The following is a 23,980-nucleotide window of genomic DNA, read 5'->3' as shown; positions in this document are numbered from 1 at the left end:
TTAGCAGTTCTCGCTATAATAGTTAAAAACTAGATAATGTAAAGGCAATTTGCTGAAAATTTCATTCAAATTGATCCACTATGGACCGAGAACAAAGCGATTGAATTTCCGTCTAGCCTTGATCATCATTACTAAAGTCAGTACGATAAACAGCATAGTCTCGATTATCCATTTAATCGTTAAATCGTGAAGAAAAGTTATGGAGTAAATCGGCTCACAATCCACTAAAGATCGCAGACTCGCGATGCCATCTAGAGTTGATTTTGGTCTGGATAGGTTAATTAATGTCTAATTAATAATTTAGATAACATTTCAGGCCTAAAGAAAGACCTGCAATAGACAGATTTAGCTCTTGCATAATGTATGTTTAAGTCAAAAGAAAAGAAAGTAAAATCTAATTTTAATTAAGTAAAATAAGAAGAGTAAAATCTATTTAATTAGATCGAACGACGGGAATGTAAACTCTAATTCTATTGGATGAAAAGAAGGGAAAGTGCGATTTAATATAACTAGATCAAACGGAAGGAGAATAAGATCTAATTTTAATTGGATCAAAAGGAAGGGGAGTAAGATCTAATTTTAATTGGACCAAAAGGAAGGGGAGTAAGATCTAATTTTAATTATGTCAAAAGAAAGGATAGAGGGGTCTAATTTTCATTCGATTTAAAAAAAAACCAAAACGAAAGTAGGATCTAGTTTTAATTCGAATAATAATAAAAAAACAACAAAAAAAACCCCCCAAAAAACGAAAGTCGAGTTTAATTTTAGTTCGATTAAAAATAATAAAAGTAGGATCTGATTTTAGTTCGATTAATAAAACGAAAGTTGGATCAAATTGTAATTCGAATAAGAAAACGAAAGTAGGATCTAATTTTAATTCAAATAAAAAAAAACAAAACAAAAAAAAGCCAAAGAATATAAATAAAAACAATCGAAAATAGGATCTAATTTTAGTTCGATTAATAAAACGAAAGTAGGATTTAATTTTAGTTTGATCAAAAAAAAGGGGTAAAACTTTAGTTCGACTGACAAAAACGAAAATAGGATCTAATTTTAGTTCGATTAATAAAACAAAAGTAGGATTTAATTTTAGTTCGATTAAAAATAAGAATCTAGTTTTAGTTCGATAAAAACAAACGGAAGTAGGATCCAATTTTACTTCGATTAAAAAAGGGGTAAAATTAAGTTCAATTTATAAAAACCTAAATAACTACCATTGCTTTCATATTTTATTTATAGCATTAACATTTTGTCACGGAAAGAATTAATGGATTCTCTTATCCTAATAGATGACGCAGATAAAAAAAATCTTCTTCAGTTTCAATTTCTTATTTACGTACATGTATTTTAAAAAATATGTTTGAGGCATGTCTGTGAGTACGAGACTAACTTTCCCACCGCCACTAAAACAAATGGTGATTGTATTAAAATTGTAACTGCTTGACGATTTTTGAAAACGAAATATAATCGGAAGCATCTTTTGAACTTTGTACGTTTAATGTCAATATTAGATAGATATTTTGTTACACTCCCACGGAAATAAGGAATTCGGTTTGTTTAACATTCTTCGTTTAAATCAAAGGGGATATGAAATTGGACGAGACACAGGGGTTAATTGTTTTGTGGTAGTGCGCCACCTCTTCCCATCCCCTACACATCTACTGATACACAGTCGGAGCAGAACAGTGGGACGCTAAACCCCATTTCATTTCATCTTTACTGATACACAGGACAGAATCCTATGGAATAAAATTACTGTTTATCCTTAGAATTGTATCCTGTGTACATTTTATTGTATTTATTGATACACAGAACACACTTCTACAATTCGTTTCGATTTTTTATACTTTCTATGATCTGAAGATTAATAAGTGAACACAAGAAAAACGAAATTATGAACTATATATAACAAAATTAAAAAAAACTCCCAAAAAACGAAATGAATAGGATATGTCTTAATCAGATTGACAGCCCGGGAAAAATTCTCCTCCCGTGCACATCACGCATGAGCACAGTGACTCAAAATAACCAATGTATGGTATTGACGAGACGCTGACATTCATTCTAATCCATTCCATTACTGAACAGTGGAACCCGGATATATCTTGCGATGTCCCTGGATTTATCACGTGAGTGCTTGTTTGTGTGCGATGCGGTCATCCGAATTCTATTCCTGAACAGTGGACTCTTACGGCTGGCCCTCAGATATATCTTTGCAATGTCCTGTGGGTATATAAGTCCCACCCCGGCACTTAATATTTTAATGTAAATGATAAACTCGATGAACAAGCAAATTTCCTCCTCCACGAGACAAGCATTTACTGTTCAAAAACATCATTTATTGGTGTAAAAAGCCTTAAAATAGCTCCTGATATAAACAAGCATTACTTTAAACCATTTCCATTTGTTTATCAAATTGTAAACGAATGTTAAAAGTTTCTCATCGGGATTGAGAAAATTAAATTATAAGACAGTTCTGGTCGTGGAATATAGTGTGTACATCTGCACATTTATATTTTATCACTGGGGGCTGTAAGAACTGTTTTTAAGTGCCAAGCTATTCGGGTTCATTCATGGAACCTAATATGAAATTTGACTAGTATAGTTTAAAAAAACACTAAAACATAACATAAAACACAAAAAGATTATATATAGCACAAAGACAAAAACCTAACATAGAACACATAAAGATTATACACGGCACAAAGACAAAAAAAAAACCATAACACAAAACAGACAAAAAACATAACACAAGATACAAAAAAACAAACTAACATAATTTAAAACACAAAAAGATTATACATAGCACAAAGACAAAAACCTAACATAAAGACAAAAACCTAACATAGAACACAAATTTATATAAGCTTTTAGCTTGTTTTTGTATCATATCTTTAAAATTGTAATGTATTATATGATATTTTATGAATAAATATTGTTCAAACTAACATAGAACACAAAAACCTAACATAGAACACAAAAACCTAACATAGAACACAGAGATTATACACAGCACAAAGACAAAAAACATAGCAAAAGGAAATTAATACACAGCACAAAGACAAAAAAAACCCCGCAACATAACACATAAAGATTAATATACAGCACAAAGACAAAAAACCCCCAAAACAATCAAGATTATACATAAAAATAAAACATAGCACAAAGACTCAGGATCCAGAATTTTAATTTTAAATTTACATTAAGATAGTATACCAGGCAACGAAACATACACCTACAGATAAATCATACGAACCGTCCACAAAAGTTGTCTCATATTTATTCTTTTGTAGGTATTGTCCAAAAAATGCGAATGACGATATACGGCTTTAAAGGCCAGGTAACTTTCAAAATCTGCGCAATATTCGCATTATCTATTTAAAATACAGATGTGACGTCACCCTTTGATGTTGGCGTACCATTATTTCAAATAATCGTACGAGCAATATGCAAATCGTACATTATTTATACTAGTGAAATATTGGACTCGCGTGACGTATTTTACTGTAAAAGCACGTCTGTATTTTAAGTCGTTTAATGGTCTCGAGCTTAAGACATTGCGTAATATATTGTAAAAACACTCGGGCCTACGGCCCTCTTGTTGTTACAATATATTACTTAAAGGAGCTAAATCGCTAATATTTGGGACCTAGTAATTGACCCAAATGGCTAGCAACTCATATAATAATGTAATCTGATTGTATATAAACTGATTTACATTCAATTGTTTCCGTTTTGACTCTAATTTCAAATCAGTTATGTCCAGCGAAATATGGCATGAGTCTCAACCAAATAGCAATTTCTAACGTCTGGTTATTCCAGTCTATTGCGCATGCTCTCCAGATAAGATATGAGGTCACTGTTTGACATGAGTTGTGGAATATGTCTAGCCTCGTTCTTTTCTGGTCACATGTTACAAATGACGCTGAAACGCACTATGGTACACGATTTGTGTACCAATGGTAAAATGTTTACTTTGTCTTAAATATTGGGTATCAGAAGCCTACCTTTTCCTGGTAAGATCACAACATCAATGTTGATTTGAATTGACAAATAATTCGTATTTTCAACGTGTAAGACTTTGGATGATATTGAGTTAGAGACTTAGCTGCTTTAATGTCTCGCTCTCGACCATTAAACAATACTTAGGTTAACGTCAGGTCCAAATTTAACCGCCTAAATAAAAAAAATAGTGTGATTATAGATTCAAAAATCGCTCCCATGCAAATATGCGAAAAGGATATAAGTTATTTTATATGATATTTACATAATGACAGATGTGGACAAGTTAAACTATATACAAATATATTTATAACAGAACATTAGCACGTGCTGAATGGGGGGGTATGTATATAAGAGGATGTGAGATAGATATAGGAAGCAGAGAGCGTGCTGGTATACTATTACATATGATTATAGAACTCACTGGCTATCAGAAGGATTACAGTTATTTCAGCACACATAGATCAAATAGTTAGTGATAGGTCAAAGGGTACGATATTTCGGACACTGGTCAGTTTAAAATATCATCGAAACAGACGAATTCTTTTGAGAGGAACAACTTGTTCAGTTGAAATGCCAAGTAGACAGATCATCGCGTTAGAAGGATTTTTGGGATGATATTCTTATTGCAGATTCATCTTTCATGATATTGTAGTTTGCAGGGGATGCAAATCCCTCAAATAATAATAACCAATCATGCCACGTCGTCAATACTCGCCACTTCATAAAGCGAATTGACGGGATTACGGTTTTATTCAAAGGAGGGGATGCTTACGGCAGAAAAGTAGGATGTTAAACCCCATTTCATTTCATCCCAGTTCTTGGACTTTCACAATTTAAGTTGAATTTTGTATCCTTTACTGTAATACTTACTAAATATTCTGCAAAGCAACACATTCTAAAACCCCATTTCTAAAAGTTTTCATGTGAAATTAATAATTTCTAATGATCTGCATTCGGCAAATTAACAATTCCTAAAATTAATATTCTGAAATGTAACAATTTCTAAAAGTCGATATTCTTTAGAGTAACAATTTGTAAAGATCTATGTTAAACTATACCGGACTTGATAGTAAGCATTTATCGGCGGACCTGGATGAAAGCAAGTAGCGGACCTGGGTGAAAGCATGTGGAACATGCGTGTATAATAAACAATGTGTATAATATCACAGTGGGGGTGAACAATTGAAACTCGAGCCTCGTATTGACCACTACTAACATTTATATATTATACATAAATACCTATCACGTGCTGCAAATTACCTGTGATATATTTATTATCAAGGTGTTATAAAGAGAAAGATATACTTTAATTCATCAATTACTTGTCTTCACCTTATTGTAGTCTACCTGAGATTATTTACAGGTGGGGCGTGGTCGTTTATACACCTGGATTATATTAATTCTACTAGCAGGCTTCATCAAATATTGGTCTTCATCTCAAAATCCTATCACCATATCGATGCCAGATTGTATTTTTATTTTGAAATGAAATGATAATTGGGAACCACAGTGGCTCAGGGAGTAAGGCGCTAGCTCACTAAATCTACCAGTTAGCTTCATGCTTCATCTCCAAATCTCTTTAATCTTATTTTGTTCGTTTTATTTTAAAATGATAAATGGAAGGCACGGTTGCTCAATTAAGGCGCCGGCTCTCTTGTTTTCATTCTTCATCTTAGCTTATCTTCAATCCTATCAACATATCGATGCCAGAAGTTATCCATTGTATTTTTATTCATTTTATTTTGACATGATAATTGGGAGCCGCTGCGGCTCTGTGAGCAGGGCGCTGGCTCACTAACGCTATTAACTCTAGTTGCAGGCTTCATTAGATATTGGCCTGGATCATCGAGTATATTTAATTGTATCATCATATGGATGCTAGACGCTATCCATTGTATTTCATATATAGAGGATATTTGTCGTTTTGTGGTGAATAACATATTTTATTTCATCGAGAAGCAAGAAAACTTATATTTTCACGAATGCGTAGCATGAGTGAAAATAAAACATTTTCTTGCTTAGGGATGAAATAAAATATGTTATTGACGACAAAACGACAAATGTTCTATTTATTTTATGATTTTACAATCATTTTAGGTAAAAACAACATGGAATACTGCTAGCCAGTGGAATAACACTTTTATTTCACTGATAAAACGCGGTATTCCACTACTGATCATAAAATAAATATATATATATTAACCTCAAGTTTACTACATGTATATGTCATTGCGCTTAATAACGATAAGAGGATACTTATCGAAACGTCGTGCTTTTAGAATAAAACTAGTGATTGTACCCAATAAAAACTGTGCTCTATTAATGTGTAGAAGCAATGGCGGTTTCGTAAATAAGCCGAGGGGTCAAAAATCAGGATGTCTCGGTTTCGACCCTCGTGTTGGCCGAGAAGTTCCTTGAGATTTTTCAGAGCGGTTTAGATGGGACGAACACCCGCGGTCCTTTATATACGTTGACGTGCACTTAAAAGAACACTTGACAGATGGAATTCGAACAGTAGACGGATACGTAACGGCGTGGCTGCATTTAATTGGCCCGACTAGTGCAGAAAGTAGGACGTTAAACTCCATTTCGTTTCTAAGTCAATTTGATTCAAATACAAATGTATAATTCGTTTCGTTTTTTTTGATAGTTTCAATGACCCCCTACTACTGGTGTACTGCTGATATGTGAAGCTAAATTTTGAACTATAAAAAATGAAACGAAATAGAATTGGTGGTTCCCAACCTTGTTTACAGTTATGGGCCCCTTGAATCGATTAATTTGGCAACATCGATAAGACTAGATTGAACAAACTTTTAGTCTCACGGATGTGAGAAAGGACTTGCTAGTGAACGAACTTTTAATCTCATGGGTGTCGGATCAGACTAGCGACCGAAAAAACTTTTAGTCTCACGGATGTGATTTCCTTCGATCAAAACTGAATTTCAAACGATTGGCGCCATGGCAATCTCGCCTAGAGGTCCATATTGTATTCAGTATATCTATACGACCATAATGATAATTAGGTTGACAGATTAGTGTGACATGTTGTCTATACATTGTTTATCTCACCCCTGGGCCTTTTCCCAGATTAGTAAGACACGTCTCTGTTACAAGCCATGTATTTGTATTAGATGCAATTCTAAACCAAATCCCTGTATGAGTTAAACAATATGACTATAGTCAGGGAGATTAGGGCATGCGTTAAAAGAACATAGACAATGGGATACGTGGACATGTATAATTAAATAATGCAGAGATCAGACGTATCCAATTTTAATGTCAAAGGAATTTCTAGCAGGGTCTGAATTTAATTTATCAACAGTTTGACTTAAAGGGGACGGCCCCTGTATTTTTGTATTATATTGTAACAAAACGTTGATATGGACAGCCTCCTTTAATGTCGTAAACTTAGACTGTAACATAGTTATTTTTATACGCCAACACGCATTATAGTCGCCAGCCAATAAGTCTGCCCGTCAACAATTGCCACGTGAACGGGATAAATGCTACAGTGTTTAATCTTTTCTAAATCCAGTGTGAAGCATTGTGGTAATGAACGGACGAACCATATCGATATTCAGCGTTTCCGGCCTTCTATACAAGAGTTATACCACCTTTTCAGAAAACCTTGTTAACGCAATAGATTCTATGTCATCCAAAATTGGCGAGAAGCATTGGGGTCATTAGCGCATGAACCCTATGGGTATTCAGCATTCGACAACTTTCCGTCCCGGAGTTATCCCCTTTGTCAAAAACCTTTTGAACTTGATATAGGTTACCGTTTTTAACATAATTTGGGTCATGAGAGGACGAAACCTATTCAGAGATCCGTGACCTTCCGTACCTTTTTCCGAAAAGCCTGTGAACGTGCCAGAGTCTACCGTTCTTACCAAGCTTTGTAAATACGAAAGAGATAGGATTTCTTGAAGGATCCATTCCTTAACACTCACGTTGTCTTTTCGAAAATGCTGCCCTTGAGACATGGCTGCTGTGAACGTATTTCCACACTTCTATTTGATTATGTATAATTTCTTGAAAGTAAATAGGTTATTTAAATCGGATTGCTCAACTTTTATTTTGATCATAAGGTGGAAGAGACCGTTTTGTGACGAGATGGTCTTTTTCTGTCATATGTGTGTCATTCCTGACAAGGTCCTATAATCACACGGCTACCACGATCCCCTATATATCCAATTTGGTGAAATACATACGGGTTCTTAAGGATAACGTAGCTTGTAGGGTAAAAAGATTCAATAGCTACTGGATGAGAAATAAAATGGGGTTTAATGCCCTACTGTTGCTTTTGTACTGACTGGACTAATAAAGACGGGCATACGCCATACAGTGTACTATGAGGCAATCTGGTTAAAACACAGATCCTATTTCGTTTCGTTTTTATAGTTCAAAATTCCGTTTTACTTGTCTTTACTACACTTGGATCTGGAATAGTTGTTATTTAACTCGTGTTCAGAATGGTGTCAGGGATAAGCCAATGAAACGGTCTGTTACGGCGAGCTTTAGGCGTGTTTTTCACGGAACTGTGGGTAATCCACTAGTAACATCAATGCTGATTGGTTAATCAAATGTCTGATGTCATATTGTCAGTGTTTTGACCCCTGACGTGACCTATCGCTATAACTTGTCAGATCTCTATGTAGTGTAGGCCATCGAAAGTATAAAAAAAAAACAAAAACGAAATATAGATCTGTATTTTAATCAGATTGACTATGAGGGAAATATTGCCCGGACAGCGTCGCTATGGCCTACTCTTATGAATTCCAACTGCCAGGGTTTCTTCTACGTGCACGCCAAGATGTACACGTTATCTCAGGTTTTCGCCCCACCCGAACGACTATACGTTGTCCACTGCCACCCCCACCCCCCGTCATGCATTACCGACAAGGGGGAAACACGCCAGAAAATCCAGATGAACTTTCTTTGATCATACGGAAAACTATGCGATTGGGGACATACACACGGGTTCCCAAGGATACCGTAGCTTAACGTGAATATATTTAATGGCTACTGATAGAGATACCGATGATAAGAGAATGAGAAGAAAAGATGAGAGATGAGATGGATTAAACCCGTGTTAGTCAGTACAAATAGATTAGTTTAACATATTTCATATTCCCTGCTATAAAACCACTGGCTAATACATGCATTACTATAGATTACTTTTACTGCTTGTAGTCGTCAAAATGGCCGTTTGAATAATTACGTTTCAATTGTTTAAGGCTATAACTGAATTCATAATAGGCTATTTCCGCCATGTCTATATATTTTATGAGCGACCAAGTTGCAAGGTGTCGCTCCAAATTTCCACAGGAAAGATTATTCTGGAAATGAAATGAAATGGGGTTGGGTTTATCGTCCGACTGTTCTGCTCCAAACTGGGCTAATGAAGACGGACATCCGCCATTCACTGTGTTATGAGGGAAATTTTGCCCGGACAGCGGCACTACGGCCTACTCTTATATCGAATACCAACTGTCAAGGGATCTTTTATATGCCATTTATATAAAGCGGCCAATGTGGAATCCGGAAATTCCCGAACCTCCTCAACCGGCCTACAATTAGCACAAATTGATTAAACCCAAAGTCGATTTCGTTTCAATTAAAAAAACAAATGGAAGAAAAAACCGGAACGAAATTGTAATCTTATTATAAATAGATTGATTGGTAATTTGTAATTCCATGTTTGATTTGATTAAATGAAGGTTTTTCGATGTTGAATATAAAAACAGCGACTGGTGATGATTTGAAACAGGCATCTAGAGTAGAGATTTATATTAATGCACTAAAGTCGCCATGTAGAATTCATAATAAAATTACAGGTTTAAATTGAGTTCAGATTGGCTGTACGCACATAGAATATATAAACAGAGAGAACTGGAAACGGGGTTTAGCGTTCATAAAAATAAACGGATTATTTTGGGAACAAAACAAAGAAATTTAAAGTAGCTAAGTCTCTAACTCAATATCTTCCAAAACCTTCGACATTGAAAACACGAATTAGTTGTCAATTTTGATCAACATTGGTGCTGTGATCTTACCGGGAAAATATGGGCTTCTGATTTTTAATATTTAAGACAGAATAAACAGTTTCCATTGGTACACGAATCGTGTACCATAATGCGTTTCAGTGCAATTTGTAACAAGCTACTCGAAGAACAAGATTAGACATATTCCACAAGTCATGTCAAACAATGACCCCATATTCTTATCTGGAGGGAATGCGCAATAAATATTATCGGTGTAGACTGGAATAACCAGACGCTAGAGATTGCCATTCGATTGAGACTTCTGGCGTATTTCGCCGAACATAACTGCTTTGAAAATAGAGTAAAAACGGAAAAGATTGAATGTAAATCAGTTTATCTACATTCCTATTACATTATTATATATATCTTGCAACCCATTTGTGTCAATTTGTAGGTCCCAAATATTAGCGATTTAGCTCCTTTAAATTTAAATTTAGAATAAGGGCTAGATATATAGAATTCAAAATATAATTATAGTTTTGAATCGGGTTTATATTGGTTGTACACACATAGAATATAATCAGGGAGAACTGTATCGATGGGGTTTACCGTCCGTTCATAAACCATAGAGGTCATTTTGGGACTAGCACAATAAAAATAACAGGTTTAACTAGAACTTAGATTGGCTGTAAGCACATACAAGATATAAGTAGGGCGGAAAAAGAGTGAGGTTTAGCGTCCATTTATCATACAGAGGTTATTTTGGGACCAACTCAAAGAAATTTGAAATGGGGGCTAGATAGAATTCATAATAAAATTACAAGTTTAAATTGAGATTAGATTGGTTGTACGCAGATATAATATATAAACAGAAATGGGGTTTAACATCCATAAAATAAACGGGTTAATTTGGGACTAACACATACGAGTCTTTACTTTAGAATGGGGCCTAGGTAGAATTGATAATAAAATTACATTTTTAAATTAGTGGGTTAGACAGACTGTACGCAGTATGCACATAGAATCTATTTAACATATACACTATGCAAGAGCTAAATCTGTCTATTGCAGGTCTTTCTTTAGGCCTGAAATGTTATCTAAATTATTAATTAGACATTAATTAACCTATCCAGACCATAATCAACTCTAGATAGCATCGCTAGCCTGCGATCTTTAGTGGATTATGAGCCGATTTACTGCATAACTTTCCTTCACGATTTAACGATTAAATGGATAATCAAGACTAGGTTGTTTATCGTACTGACTTTAGTAATGATGATCGAGGCTAGGCAGAAATTTCATTTGCTTAGTTCTCGGTCCATAGTGGATCAATTTGAATGAAATTTTCAGAAAATTGCCTTTTCATTATATAGTTTTTTACTATTATAGTGAGAACTGCCAACACGTTATCAAATCTCCCATAATGTATCTTTAACAGACAGAAAATTGGAATTGGGTTTAACGTTCGTGAAACACAGACAGGTCATGGGACTAACACATAGTCATTTTTACTTTAAAAAGCGGGGCTAGATACTAGAACATGCCCACAAGTCACATTGGACGTGGAATGGAGTTAAACGTGCATAAAACACACGTCATCTTGGGACTAAAGCATGGGGGCCACATACAATACTCAGTCTACCCCCCCCACCCCGACGCACACACACATTACCTTTATTGGACGTCTAATGAATACTGGTTGCTTGGATTTTAATTTCCGATAATGTGGCGGGAACAAAGAATCCTTGAGATTTCGACAGTAGCACCTCCCTGACAAAATTCAATTCTGTATTACACACGTATTACAATACGTTTGTGTCGAGACTACAGTAGCGCTACTCTGTATTATACACGTATTACAATATTGCCTATAATATTATATTTTCTGTGTGACAATCATCGTGGTATCAATATATGTCTGGAATAAAAGTAATAATTTAAAGGTTAGATGTAAGATTCCCTGTAGAAATAGACAGGTTAATAACTTTAGATGTGAAATATTCAATTATATCTTGTAGACTATAATTATATAATAAACAATAATCAATACGTAATACAGTCTCATCAATAGATAGAATGTAAAGGAACAAATTGTTGTGTGCCCCCCACCCCCACCCCAATAACATTTCTCGCTGACTCAGTTAGACTATTCAAGAATATAAGTACAGTGACTAATAGATCCCCCCCTTCCCCACACAACCAATGCTTACATCCCCAAATGAGAACTGGTATCTAGCGTCACATGGTTACATACACGTACGGGACTATTGATTTGTCGGCGGTGGGGGTGGGCTGGTTCCAGTTGTTGAATTTTACAAACATCACCAGACTCCGTTTTAGATCAATATACCAAAATGTAACATACATTGTGTTTTCGAAGGACATGAATATTGATATCATCATTTGAATCGGGGAGGACGGCGGGGGTAACATCCTGCTTCTGTGCACCAACCAGGCTGACGAAGACGGGCTTACGAGATGCAGTGTGCTATAGCGGTACATTCGCCTACTCTTCGTTTACGTGTACGTCAATGTAGACCGGGGACCTAGGTTTTGCGTCGCATCCGTACAACTAAACGCTTTGCACTCCCAGACTTTCCTCCCTGCACTATTAAATGGTAATGGTAAACCAAACTGGACAATCTCAGCAAACTTTCATTTGGTCAGTGAGCAAGCGTCTGTCTGTGATATCACCCTAGCTGGGAGTGGACGTTAAACTCGACAACAAAAATTGAGCCAGCGCCATTATCGGTGAGACACCATGGCTTCTAAGACAATATAAACTATGGAGACAAAACGTTGAACACACAAAATCTAAATGCCAAAGTAACAAAATAAACCTGTCTTTCCAAAATTTAAATCACAAAAACTTGAAACATTAACTTATTTATCGCAACTTTATTCTTTAAAGGAGGCTGTTTATCAAAGCCCAAGAGTTAGTTCGTGACAGTTTCAATCTAACAGACGACATCTTCGTGACAAGATTTATTACTTTAAAATTATCCAATATTCAGATTATTTACACCCCAATTACCTTCTGGAACCTAAGTGAATTATTTTACGACGTTTTTAGAAACGAATTTTCTTTTTAAGAATTTAAATCATTTTAACAGGACAGATATTAAGCAGGCACAAACTAGGTCATTTCGGGACTAACATGGTTTAATTTTATTTCAATAATTCGCGTGCGCGTAGGGGTCTTTAGCAGTGGGAGGAAACCGGAGGACCCGGAGAAAAGCCACGAGGTTGGACAGGCGACCCTACTCTTTGTCACATACAACCGGGGATTCGAAACCACGCCAGTTGACTCAATGACAGACTTTATGATACAGCGCGCACGTGCTAACCATTCAGCCACCCCCCCCCCCCGGCTGGTTAGCGAGCCAGCGTCTTACTCTACGAGCCACCGCGGTTCCCTTATATCTATGACTGTATCTCATCTAGACGATGTACATGCAATACCCCTAGGCTGTTACTGGTTCTTTTCCCATCTGAATCATAATGGTTCCACTGACATGTTCGTAAATCGCCTTTAAGCCATTTCCCCTCATTGTAAGACGTTTATTTACTTAAAAAGCATGGTAATAATTAAATAAGAAAGAAATAAAATAAATAACGATACAAAATGAACACAGCCTGTATATAATTATTTCCATGTATGATATCGTATATATTAAAATAATAAACAATAAATTTCGCTACACCCTACAGGAACGGATGAACTATAAAACTAATCTAATGAAGCTGAAGCTACAGGGTTTGTAATTCCGGAGGTGTCCTAGTGGAGGCTTGAGGTGTAGGGGGCACTGGGGCACTGGGGCTCAGTGGGTAAGCCGCTGGCTTACTAATCAAACAGTCTGGGGTTCCATCCCAATGTTGACCGAACAAGTACCCTGGGATTTTCCAGCGTGGTTACCATCGTGAGTAGTGCAAGACGGAGGCCTGGTCGTTCTGATGGTCGAGCAATCGATGGCAATCTCCGGACCGTCGTCTGCTAACTGTTTTAACAAGCACAAAGTTTGCTGGTGTGTACGGGGCTTAATACCAGAGGCGCATGTTTCGTTAATAAAAGTCAATAAAGGTCAATAAAGGTCGTCAAGGGAAGACAATCAAATCATCCGATTAATTATCGTCGGATTTCTAATAGTCTGCAGAGACAAGATTTCATTACACGTGTCGTCGCTTTCATCTCCATCCTTATCAAATCCAAGATGGAGTCAGACAGAAGTTGTTATAGACGTTACTCTCGGGAGTATAAATGTCAATAAGTATATGATAAATAGACGAGAGGTCAATCACGGAAAGGTCACGACAGGTTCTAGCTGACCACGTGTTTTGTATTAAAACAACACAGGCGAACATGTAACACACGTGTATCTATTATACAGATACAACTCAAGTCACTTTTAAATCATTTCCGAAAAATAAAATAGTTGACAGTTCTTGCTGTAATACTTAAAAACAGATAATGTAAATAAAATATGCTGAAAATTTCTTTCTAATTGCTCTACTCTGAACCGAGATATTAGTTTTGGACTTTTAAGCTAGCCTCGATCATCATTTCTTAAGTCGGTACGATAAAAATCAATGTCTCGATTATCCCTTTTTCCGTTTAATTATATTTAAAAAAATGTATCTCAATCCGCTAAATATCGCAGGCTAGCGATGGCAGCGAGGGTTGATTATTGTCTGGATACTGGATAAGTTAATTAATGTCTAATTAATAATTTAGATAACATTTCAGGCCTAAAGAAAGACGTGCAATAGGCAGATTTAGCTCTTGAAGAATGTATGTTTAACTTTAATATTTACAGCAATAAACCTTGTTTCTCCATTTTATATTATTCTGTATTCTGTTATTCATCAGTCAACACTGACGTTAAGAAATAGGCTAGTTTACATTTCTCATATTTGAAATAGTTTTAAAAATAATTGTAATTCTTAAAGTCAACAAATGTTGTTTAGATAATGTTTAAACTGAGCTTAAATATAAAAACAGATCCAGACATTTTATGTCAACACTGTGAATTCTGTTGATGTTCTCCGTTTACATGCAAACAGATGCAAGGTGTGAACTAGAGAACACAGCGCACAAGAAGAATGGCGTAAACTTTATAAAAAAAATGAAATGAAATGAGGTTTTACGTCCTATTTTTCTGCTCATACTGAGCTAATGAAGACGGGCATACACCATACAGTGTGCTATGAGGGAAATTTTGCCAGGGCCTACTCTTATATCGAATTCCAACTCCCAAGGAATCTTTTACGTGCACGACAATGTATACACGGGTTCTCGTTTTTTGTGCCATCCGAACGACTAGACAGCTGTTATTGTCAGGCCCTCCGTTCTGCACCACTAACAAGGGGAAACCACGCCGAAAAATCACGATGAACTTTCTCGGCTAATGCAGGGATCGAACACGCGACCTCCAGGCTAGCTAGCCAGCGTCCTACCCACTTAAAAACTACCCCCCCACCGCAAAAAGAAATATCCCACTTTTCATAGATAATTGAACACACAAAATAGTCCTCACCAGGGGGCTTGTTCAGGAATTTGAGCAGCAACGGGTCCAAGACTGAGACAACGTCAGGTTTGACGTAGGTCTACGGGATTACCGGAGAATTATATACAATCAGAAGCTCTGAGGAAAGATTTCTACCCATTTAGATGTATACATGTATCGAATTAGAGTGAAGCGAGGCCAAAACACTGGCAAGTGGCAAAGCCTTGTACTTTTGTGTATTCGATGTATGCGGATGCTCATCGGCAATTCAAATTATTGTTGAAGTAATCGACACATGTTTTGTATCCATCCGCTCCAGGGCCTATAATAACGTGCCTTGGAGCACGAACGTGCTTCGAAATGAAAGATCCGTGCTTCGAAAATAAGAAAAGCGTGCTCTGAAAAAAAAATATGGTGTATCTTTGTTAGTGATAGAATTTGGGTTTTGATGTTGATGTGATGATAGAATTTGAATTATAATTCAAATATTATCGTAACAAACTAGAGCTGAGTTTTCATGCGAAAAAAAGCTGCGCATAGCCAAATAAACTCCTATGTAAACTGCGCCAGAATAGTCCACAAATGCCGTTTTTCAGCTCTGGATTATTTTCAAAATCCGTGCTACGAGAATTTAACCTTATTTTAGGCCCTGATCCGCTCATGTCCATATTGTTGTCGCCCTTGTATGTACGTCCTGACATATAAAACCTCTGTTTCATATCGTAAGTGTAAGAGGACCGCACTACGCGCGAACAGAAACCCATTAGACAAATCTGCGGATAGTGGGACACACAAAGTACACAGACATTGCAAGCAATAAACAGCAACCGGATTAATAAAAACAAGTGAATGGACCCGGAGACCAGCCGTAAGCGTCCACTAGGCTGTAAAGTCCCGGGCCTGTAATGATGCAGACTTCACTCAAAAAAAATAAAAGAGGGGTTCGTGGTGTTTGTTGTGGTTGGGACATTAGTCTCACAACTAGAATATTCTGGGTTTGACTGCTCCGTGTACTGTCTTGGCTGTGGTGGTGCTTGTGGGGCTGATCAGAGAAGCGACTAAGTCTAGTCTTTCGGTGGGTGAAACAACCGAGGCCCCGTGTATAAATTGATAGTGCATACAAAGGATCCCTTGGTAGTTCTCTATTTGCAGCCTTGTATTATAGTAAATGGAGGATTGATTGTCCTTGACCTTTGTATATTTGTTTACTTACAGCATGGTGATGCAACATTTCAACGGTTTACTGATGGTATTATTGTTTATTATTAATTACACAGAAACAGTAAGTTTACTTCTATTCCTCATTTTAATCTCTGTTTTTCTCCTCCTCAACCGAACTAATCTTTCGCTCTCTCTCTACCCACTTGATTTGACCGACCCAATCTCTCTCGCCATCCCCACCCGACTTGATCTCCTCTCCAACCGGCTTGTTCACCTCCGTAACTGACTTAATCTCCACCCAGCCGACTTGATCTCCCCCTCAACTGACTTAATCACCCCAAGCCGACTTGATCTCCTCCTCAACTGACTTAATCACCCCAAGCCGACTTGATCTCCTCCTCAACTGACTTAATCACCCCAAGCCGACTTGATCTCCTCCTCAACTGACTTAATCACCCAAAGCAGACTTGATCTCCCCCTCAACTGACCTAATGTATCTCAGCCGACTTTATCCTGACCCAATCCCTCCCTCCCAACCGACTTGCTCTCCTCCTCAACCGGCCTAATATATCTCCTCCCAAACCGACCATATCTCCTCCCTGACCGTCCTAATCCCCCACCCCACCCACACACCCTTCCCCAACCGGCTTGACCTCCATTCTCCGACTCAACCTACCCAATCCCCCAACCGACTCGATCTCCTCCCCGACCGACTTGACCTCCTAGTCAACACCATCGCAAAATATCGTATATACAGTCTATATCTATCATACGATCTTTTTAATATTTGTGTAAAGTAACTATTAGCCGTTTAAAGAGATTTTATACCAGTTTTTTTTATTATTCCACGTGTGTGGTCTAGTAATGTAACCTTCACATACCCGTAATCTATTACATTATAACCCATAAAACTTAGAATATATATATAAAAACACCCACCAACAAGACCATGCATATATATTTATCTTATTCAAACATTCGTCACTTAATTATTTATGTGAATAGTGTTTTTTATGCGCGGTATTTATATTATGAACAATTTTATTAGCTAAATCAGAACACATTGCTTGCTGACTACCTGTGATACAGAGATATAGATCATATTTTAAAATGGGATTTCATCTTCTGTTTGGCTGTTGAATCAGTTTTTTCGAATGTTGTGATTAGCCCAATCATACCTCTCAGCTGCAAGAGTATATTATACTACTAGCCTATTTAGATGTATCAATTCTCAAATTCCCCAGTAATAGCTGACACTCCCACATACTCTTATGCACCCCTAGGTGGGGGGTATTTTGTCCTCACCCCTATCTTGCAAACGTCGTACAGATTCGATTAAACAAAAAAATAGTTATTTTGTGTTAAAGTTTGGCTAGTCACAAAACTCAAAGGAGGAAGTCTGTCCGAAATGCGGTTAAACACAGAAACAGAGTTATTTCCCTTGTGATCGAAGCCTTGTGCACATCTCATCTTCGACTGAGCAACAGCCTTTGGCAAATTTATGTTGCCTTCCACAATATGCTGATGTTTATAGATGACTGATGCGAATTGACGCAGTTCCGGTCAGTAGCGTCTGGACATAATCGCAAGATCTCACGTCTGGAAACGAAATTGTTATGGCTTGAGTCACGTCTGGAAACGAAACTTTTATAGCTTGCGTCACGTCTGGAAACAAAACTTTGTTGAGACAGGATACCATTAATACTTTGCCAGCTCGGATAATTATCAGGGCAAATGAAGGACAAACAGTAAACTCATCTGATTGGAGACATCGCGATGTCTTCGACCAATCACACTGTTTAATCCTCATCTGATTGGAGACTTTGCGATGTTTTCAACCAATCACACTGCTTAGTCCTCATCTGATTGGCGATATTTTCGACGAATCACACAGCTTTGCCCCCATGGATGGTTTACATAAAAACATTTTATTCTACCCAAAGTTCAAATCAAACGAACAGATTAATTGGAGATTTTAAAGAGACAACAGCACACAGATGTCCGCTGTGATAGACACAAACTTTTTGGTCATATAATAAACGTCTTGAATTGAAAGTACTTTATAGACGAGTTGGACCCCTACACTGTTAGGAATTTAAGTAAAATTGCATAGTGCAGGTATTTTTGTTACCTTGATTTTTCTGTTTCTTTACCAAGATGTTTTGTCTTTTTTACCAAGTTAGGTGTATTTTTACCAGGTTTGATGTATTTTTACCGAGTTTCATGTCTTTTTTTTAAACAATATACAGTGACGAAATAAAAAAAAAAACGTTCAAAATCCGGTAGGTAAAAATGTTATACACGTATATTTTGATAATGATGTTAAAATAACTAAGCAAGAATGTAATTTTACAGATCTTACGGGTTTATTGACATTATTTTGCTAATTTAATTTTTATGTCGTTATCGTATTCAGTTAATTTACTATCTCAAAGTTGAAAACCAAACAGTCAAGTAAAATGCTTTTAAGTGTAAGGGTTAAGTGGCTGAATGGTTTAAAGCTAGCACTTGGATCAAAAGGTCTGTCATTGAGTCAAGTGGCGTGGTTTCGATTTCCCGTGTATACGTGACAAGGATTAGATTCGCCTGTCCATCGTCATGAGGTTCCTCCGGGTCTTCCTGTTTCTTCCCACTGTTACTGACCCCTACGTGAAAACGAATTATTGAAACAAAATTGAACCATTTTTTAGTCCCGAAATTGCATAGTTTGTGTCGAGTGGACGTTAACACTCCCCCCCCCCCTCTCTCTCTCTCTCTCTCTCTCTCTCTCTCTCTACCCCTCTCTTTTAGCGTAATAATTGAACGATGCCTTGATACATGAGTCTGTTATTAATCATTCTCGTCTGAGAATTCCATCAAATTCTTATCTTAACCAACTTCTAATAATAACAGAATTTAAATAAGAAAAAGGCGTTGAAAAGTTAATTCGACTTTGATCGACCTGGCTCGTTTTGTACCAGAGTTGTCGATCTCAATCATACATTTTTGGAGAACTTTTCATAATTAATTCATGCTTAAACTTATTTATATTGAAATTCCATGCTTAATTAAGAACAAAAATCAGTTTCAACAGAAAATCTCCCGTCTTGGATTCAATCGAATTAAAAAGAGGTCCATGAAAAGATTATAGCCTTTTAGCCAAATCTTATAGGTGGCGCTGGCCTGTTTTTGTCAGCTGCTGACGATGTTACGAAATTTTCTATTCATCCTATTTTTTGGCCCGATATTACTGTTAGAGATTCAACTTGTGGTTTTACAAAGGATTCAGAATCCCCCTAATGACCATCAACGGCTTTAACTTCTAAGCACAAATAATCCTAATCAGTGGTCGAAATAAAAAATCGGTAAACACATCTTGTCGTGGATTGGCGCTTTATCTCGGACTTGTTGTCGTGGAATGGCGCTTTTCCTCGGGTATTTTGTCGTAAACTGGTGCTTTATCTTAGACATTTTGTCGTCGAATGTTGCTTTATCTTGAATATTTTGTCGTTGGATGTAACTCTATGTCAGCTATGTTGTCGTGGAATGCAACTTTATCTGTGAAATTTTGTCGTGGAATGACGCTTTATCTCGTACATGTTGGACATTTTATCGTGGAATGGCACTTTACCTTGAACATTTTGGCGTGGAATGGCGCTTACCCTTTACATTTTGTCGTAGAATGGCGCTTTACCATGGACATTTTTTCGTTAAATGGTGCTTTATCTTGAACATTTTGTGGTGGAAAGGGGGTTTACCTTGCACACTTTTTCGTAAAAAGGCGGTGTATCTTGGATATTTAGTCGTGGAATGGCGCTTTAACTTGAACATTTTGTGGTGGAAAGGAGGTTTACCTTGCACACTTTTTCGTAAAAAGGCGGTGTATCTTGGATATTTAGTCGTGGAATGACGCTTTACACTGGACATTTTGTCGTGGAATGACGCTATACACTGGACATTTTGTCGTGGAATGGCACTGCATCTTGGATATTTTCGTGACATGGCACTCTAACTTGGACATTTTGAGACTAGCATACTTTTTTTGTAAAAAATGTGTACAGGGTTAAAATTTAGAAGATACCGTTTACGTGTCTATTTTATATTGTATTGAATTCCGAATAGGGATCGGGACGCAATGTTAAAATTGAATATGGCTACGCTTGCGCTGCTGCGAACGAGAAATTATCCTAGATAGCGACGTTGTCGCATAGATTCCATCCGTCTAGGTTTGTAATTTTTGAAGTACATTTGCACTGTTTTTTTTCTGCTGTCAATCTCTTAACTCATTCCGCCCGATTAGAATTATCTCATGTTGACGTCGAGTTGCCGCCCTAATAATTCTATATTTATGGCATTTTAACAAGAAAAAAAATACAAGCAAACTTTAAAGAATAATATTTGGGTGTCAACGATACAAGAGATGACATTTAGGCTAATATTTCAGTGTTTAAGTGCAGATCTTGAACTCTAAAAACAAAAGGCTAAACGAAACAAGAATAGAACAAAACAGATACACGAAATATGGACCATCATTTGAATTAAAGGGACATGGTCACAATAATTGATGACCTTGAAATGATCTTTGTGAACGGATGATTCCGGATACAAGCGAAACGTCCACATTAAGAGAAGGAAACGCGAGTGGCGATTAGCTGCTGAATGTTGCTAGATTTGACTTCGATAATGGGTTTCTACATCACAGGGCCGGAATTGATTGTCGCTGACCGAACCTCGTAGGTTTTCTCCGGGTATTTCCACTTTTGAAGATCATTGAGTGCAAGCGATTTATTAAAATATGCAGTATTATCTTAGCCCGAAATGACTTGTTATTGTCGAGTGGGCGTTAAACCCCATTTCTCCGGAGCTCCCCTTTAAAATCTTCTGTTATCAGTTTGAGTATATGTACAACATTGATAATATGAATTTGTTTTGCGGTGGCACCCGCCATCTTGTTTAAAGGCGGTATCTATTACAAAGATCGTATTTCCTTTCACGAGAGGAGATACAAATCTTTCTATTACATAAAACTATCAAACCACAAAATTGTACACTTTAAAACATCTGGAGTAATGTATTTTTGTTTGTTTAATCATCAAAGTATCAAATTTAGTAGCTTAAAGATACGCAGTCGGTCGGTGCGGAACAGTAGGACGTTAAAACCCATTTCATTTCATTTAGTAGTTTAAAGAGAGAGAGAGAGAGAGAGAGAGAGAGAGAGAGAGAGGGGTTTAACGTCCACTGGACACAAACTAGGTCATTTCGGGACTAACATATGGTTCAATTTTATTTCAATAATTCGCTTGCGCGTAGGGGTCTTTAGCAGTAGGAGGAAACCGGAGGACCCGGAGAAAACCCACGAGGTTGGACAGGCGACCCTACTCCTTGTCACGTACAACCGGAGAATCGAAACCACGCCAGTTGACTCAATGACAGACTTTATGATACAGCGCACACACGCTAACCATTCAGCCATCCAACCCCCTAGTAGTTTAAAGACACACAGTCAGAATATTAAGGCTACCGTAATAAAAATGAAATGAAATGGAGTTTAACGTCCCACTATGCTGAACCGAATGGGATAATGAAGGCGGACACATGCTATAAAAGGTACTATAAGTGATATTTTGCCCGGACAGCGGCACAACGGCCTGTATTTATATCGAATTTGAACTGTCAAGGACTCTTTTACGTGCACTCCAGTACACTGGACCTCGGTTTATCGCAGGCCTACCATTCTGCACCACTGACAGCGGAAACAGCGCCGGAAATACCCGAGGAACTTTTTAGGCAGCGAACCCGAGACAACCTGGATATCGAGCCAGCGTCTTACTCACTGAGCCACCGCGACCCCCTACCTTAATAGTTAAACGAGGAAACCGTGTATAAGAAATGCTGTCAGGTGTTCTAGAAAAAGGAAGAATAAAAATGTATCGAATTGTCTAAAAAATGATACATTGTTAAAACATACATTATGCAAGAGCTAAATCTACCTATTGCAGGTCTTTCTTTAGGTCTGAAATGTTATATAAACTATTAATTAGACATTTATTTACAAAACAAGACCATCGGGTATTCGAGATTTTAACTAGATTAAAACGGTTCGCCATTTAAAAATTTAATTTAAAAATGGGAAAGCGAGGCTAAGTCTGGTTACCACAATGCATACATCTTGTCAAAACTACGTGATAACTTGGCTCAGAATGAAGTAATTTGAATGAAATTTTCAATTGTTTCATTTTACATTATCTATTTTTGAACTATTATAGCAAGACTGGTCAGCTCTTTATCTAAATCATAATTAATACATGTATATCTTTAAAAGTACAAATGGAGTTTAACCACCAACTAACTGGGCTAATGGAGAAGTACATACGCCATGTTGTGTGATATAAGTGAAATTTTGCCCGCCTGTTCTTCGTCGAATTCTAACTGTCAAGGGTTCTGTACGTACACGACAATCGGTTTTCGCCGCATCCGAACACCTGTATGCTGGAAAATCCCCGGGACCTTCTCGGCGAACACCAAGATCGACCCGGGACCACCTGGTTAGTGAGCCAGTGTCTTACGCTGCACTGAACCACCGTGGCTCCCACGCCACCCTGAAGATAAATCAGTAATTTAGGCACAGGTGATGTGGATTTCGTTACATCATAACACGTTGATGGCAACTTCAAAGGGATATAGAATATTTATGAGGGGACAACCGGCTATATATTTTGAGTGAAAACTGAATAAAGCCACCACCTGTACCGAGTAATACAGATTTGTGTGTAATACGTATATCCTTGACCTTTAACCTCTATATTTTATCCACCAGTATACGCCATAGTGGTGTTATCTAGAGCAGCAATAAATTTCTTTATTATCATGTTCCAGCCAGACAAATAGCCTCCAGTCAGAAAGCGTCTCTCCACACGAAATCTGGACATTTGGAATTTGTAAGAGAGCTTGATAAGGGTGGACAAACGCTTTCTAAATCCTGTTTTATTTCCTTTATTGCGCACGAAACTACAATTAGCTCCGTTTGAGAACAGACACGAAGTTGGTTGGCCGACATTTTAATTCCTACTTCAACGATTTTAGTCGAAAACATCAAGGATATTCCGAGAATTTCGAGAAGTAATTATGTTACAGCCTTTTTATTAAAATTGAAAAATGTTTATTTAGTATTGTGTGTATGAACGATGTAAAACGGATAAGATCCGCATTGCACATAAGTATACTAATTTTTGAATATGGCGGCCAATCGGTGCAGAGATCTATTCTCAAAGTAAATAGTTCTGTGTGTGCAGAATGAGTTTATTGTTTCTTGAAAGTTGTCTGAACACAATTTGGAATTTCTTC

General features: G+C 37.2%; 1 protein-coding gene across 1 annotated transcript in view; it reads left to right on the top strand.

Moving 5' to 3' along the window:
* LOC126817799 (papilin) overlaps nucleotides 1–23,980 on the top strand; it is a 72,422-nt gene that overhangs the window by 9,968 nt on the left and 38,474 nt on the right. The window contains exon 2 of the mRNA XM_056100191.1: nucleotides 16,712–16,778. Coding sequence (XP_055956166.1) covers nucleotides 16,712–16,778 — 67 coding nt within the window. The remainder of the gene's footprint in view (nucleotides 1–16,711; nucleotides 16,779–23,980) is intronic.

This window comes from Patella vulgata, chromosome 4, assembly GCF_932274485.2.
Source record: "Patella vulgata chromosome 4, xgPatVulg1.2, whole genome shotgun sequence".
Taxonomy (NCBI): Eukaryota; Metazoa; Mollusca; class Gastropoda; family Patellidae; genus Patella; species Patella vulgata.
This window is presented reverse-complemented; position numbering and strand designations above follow the sequence as displayed.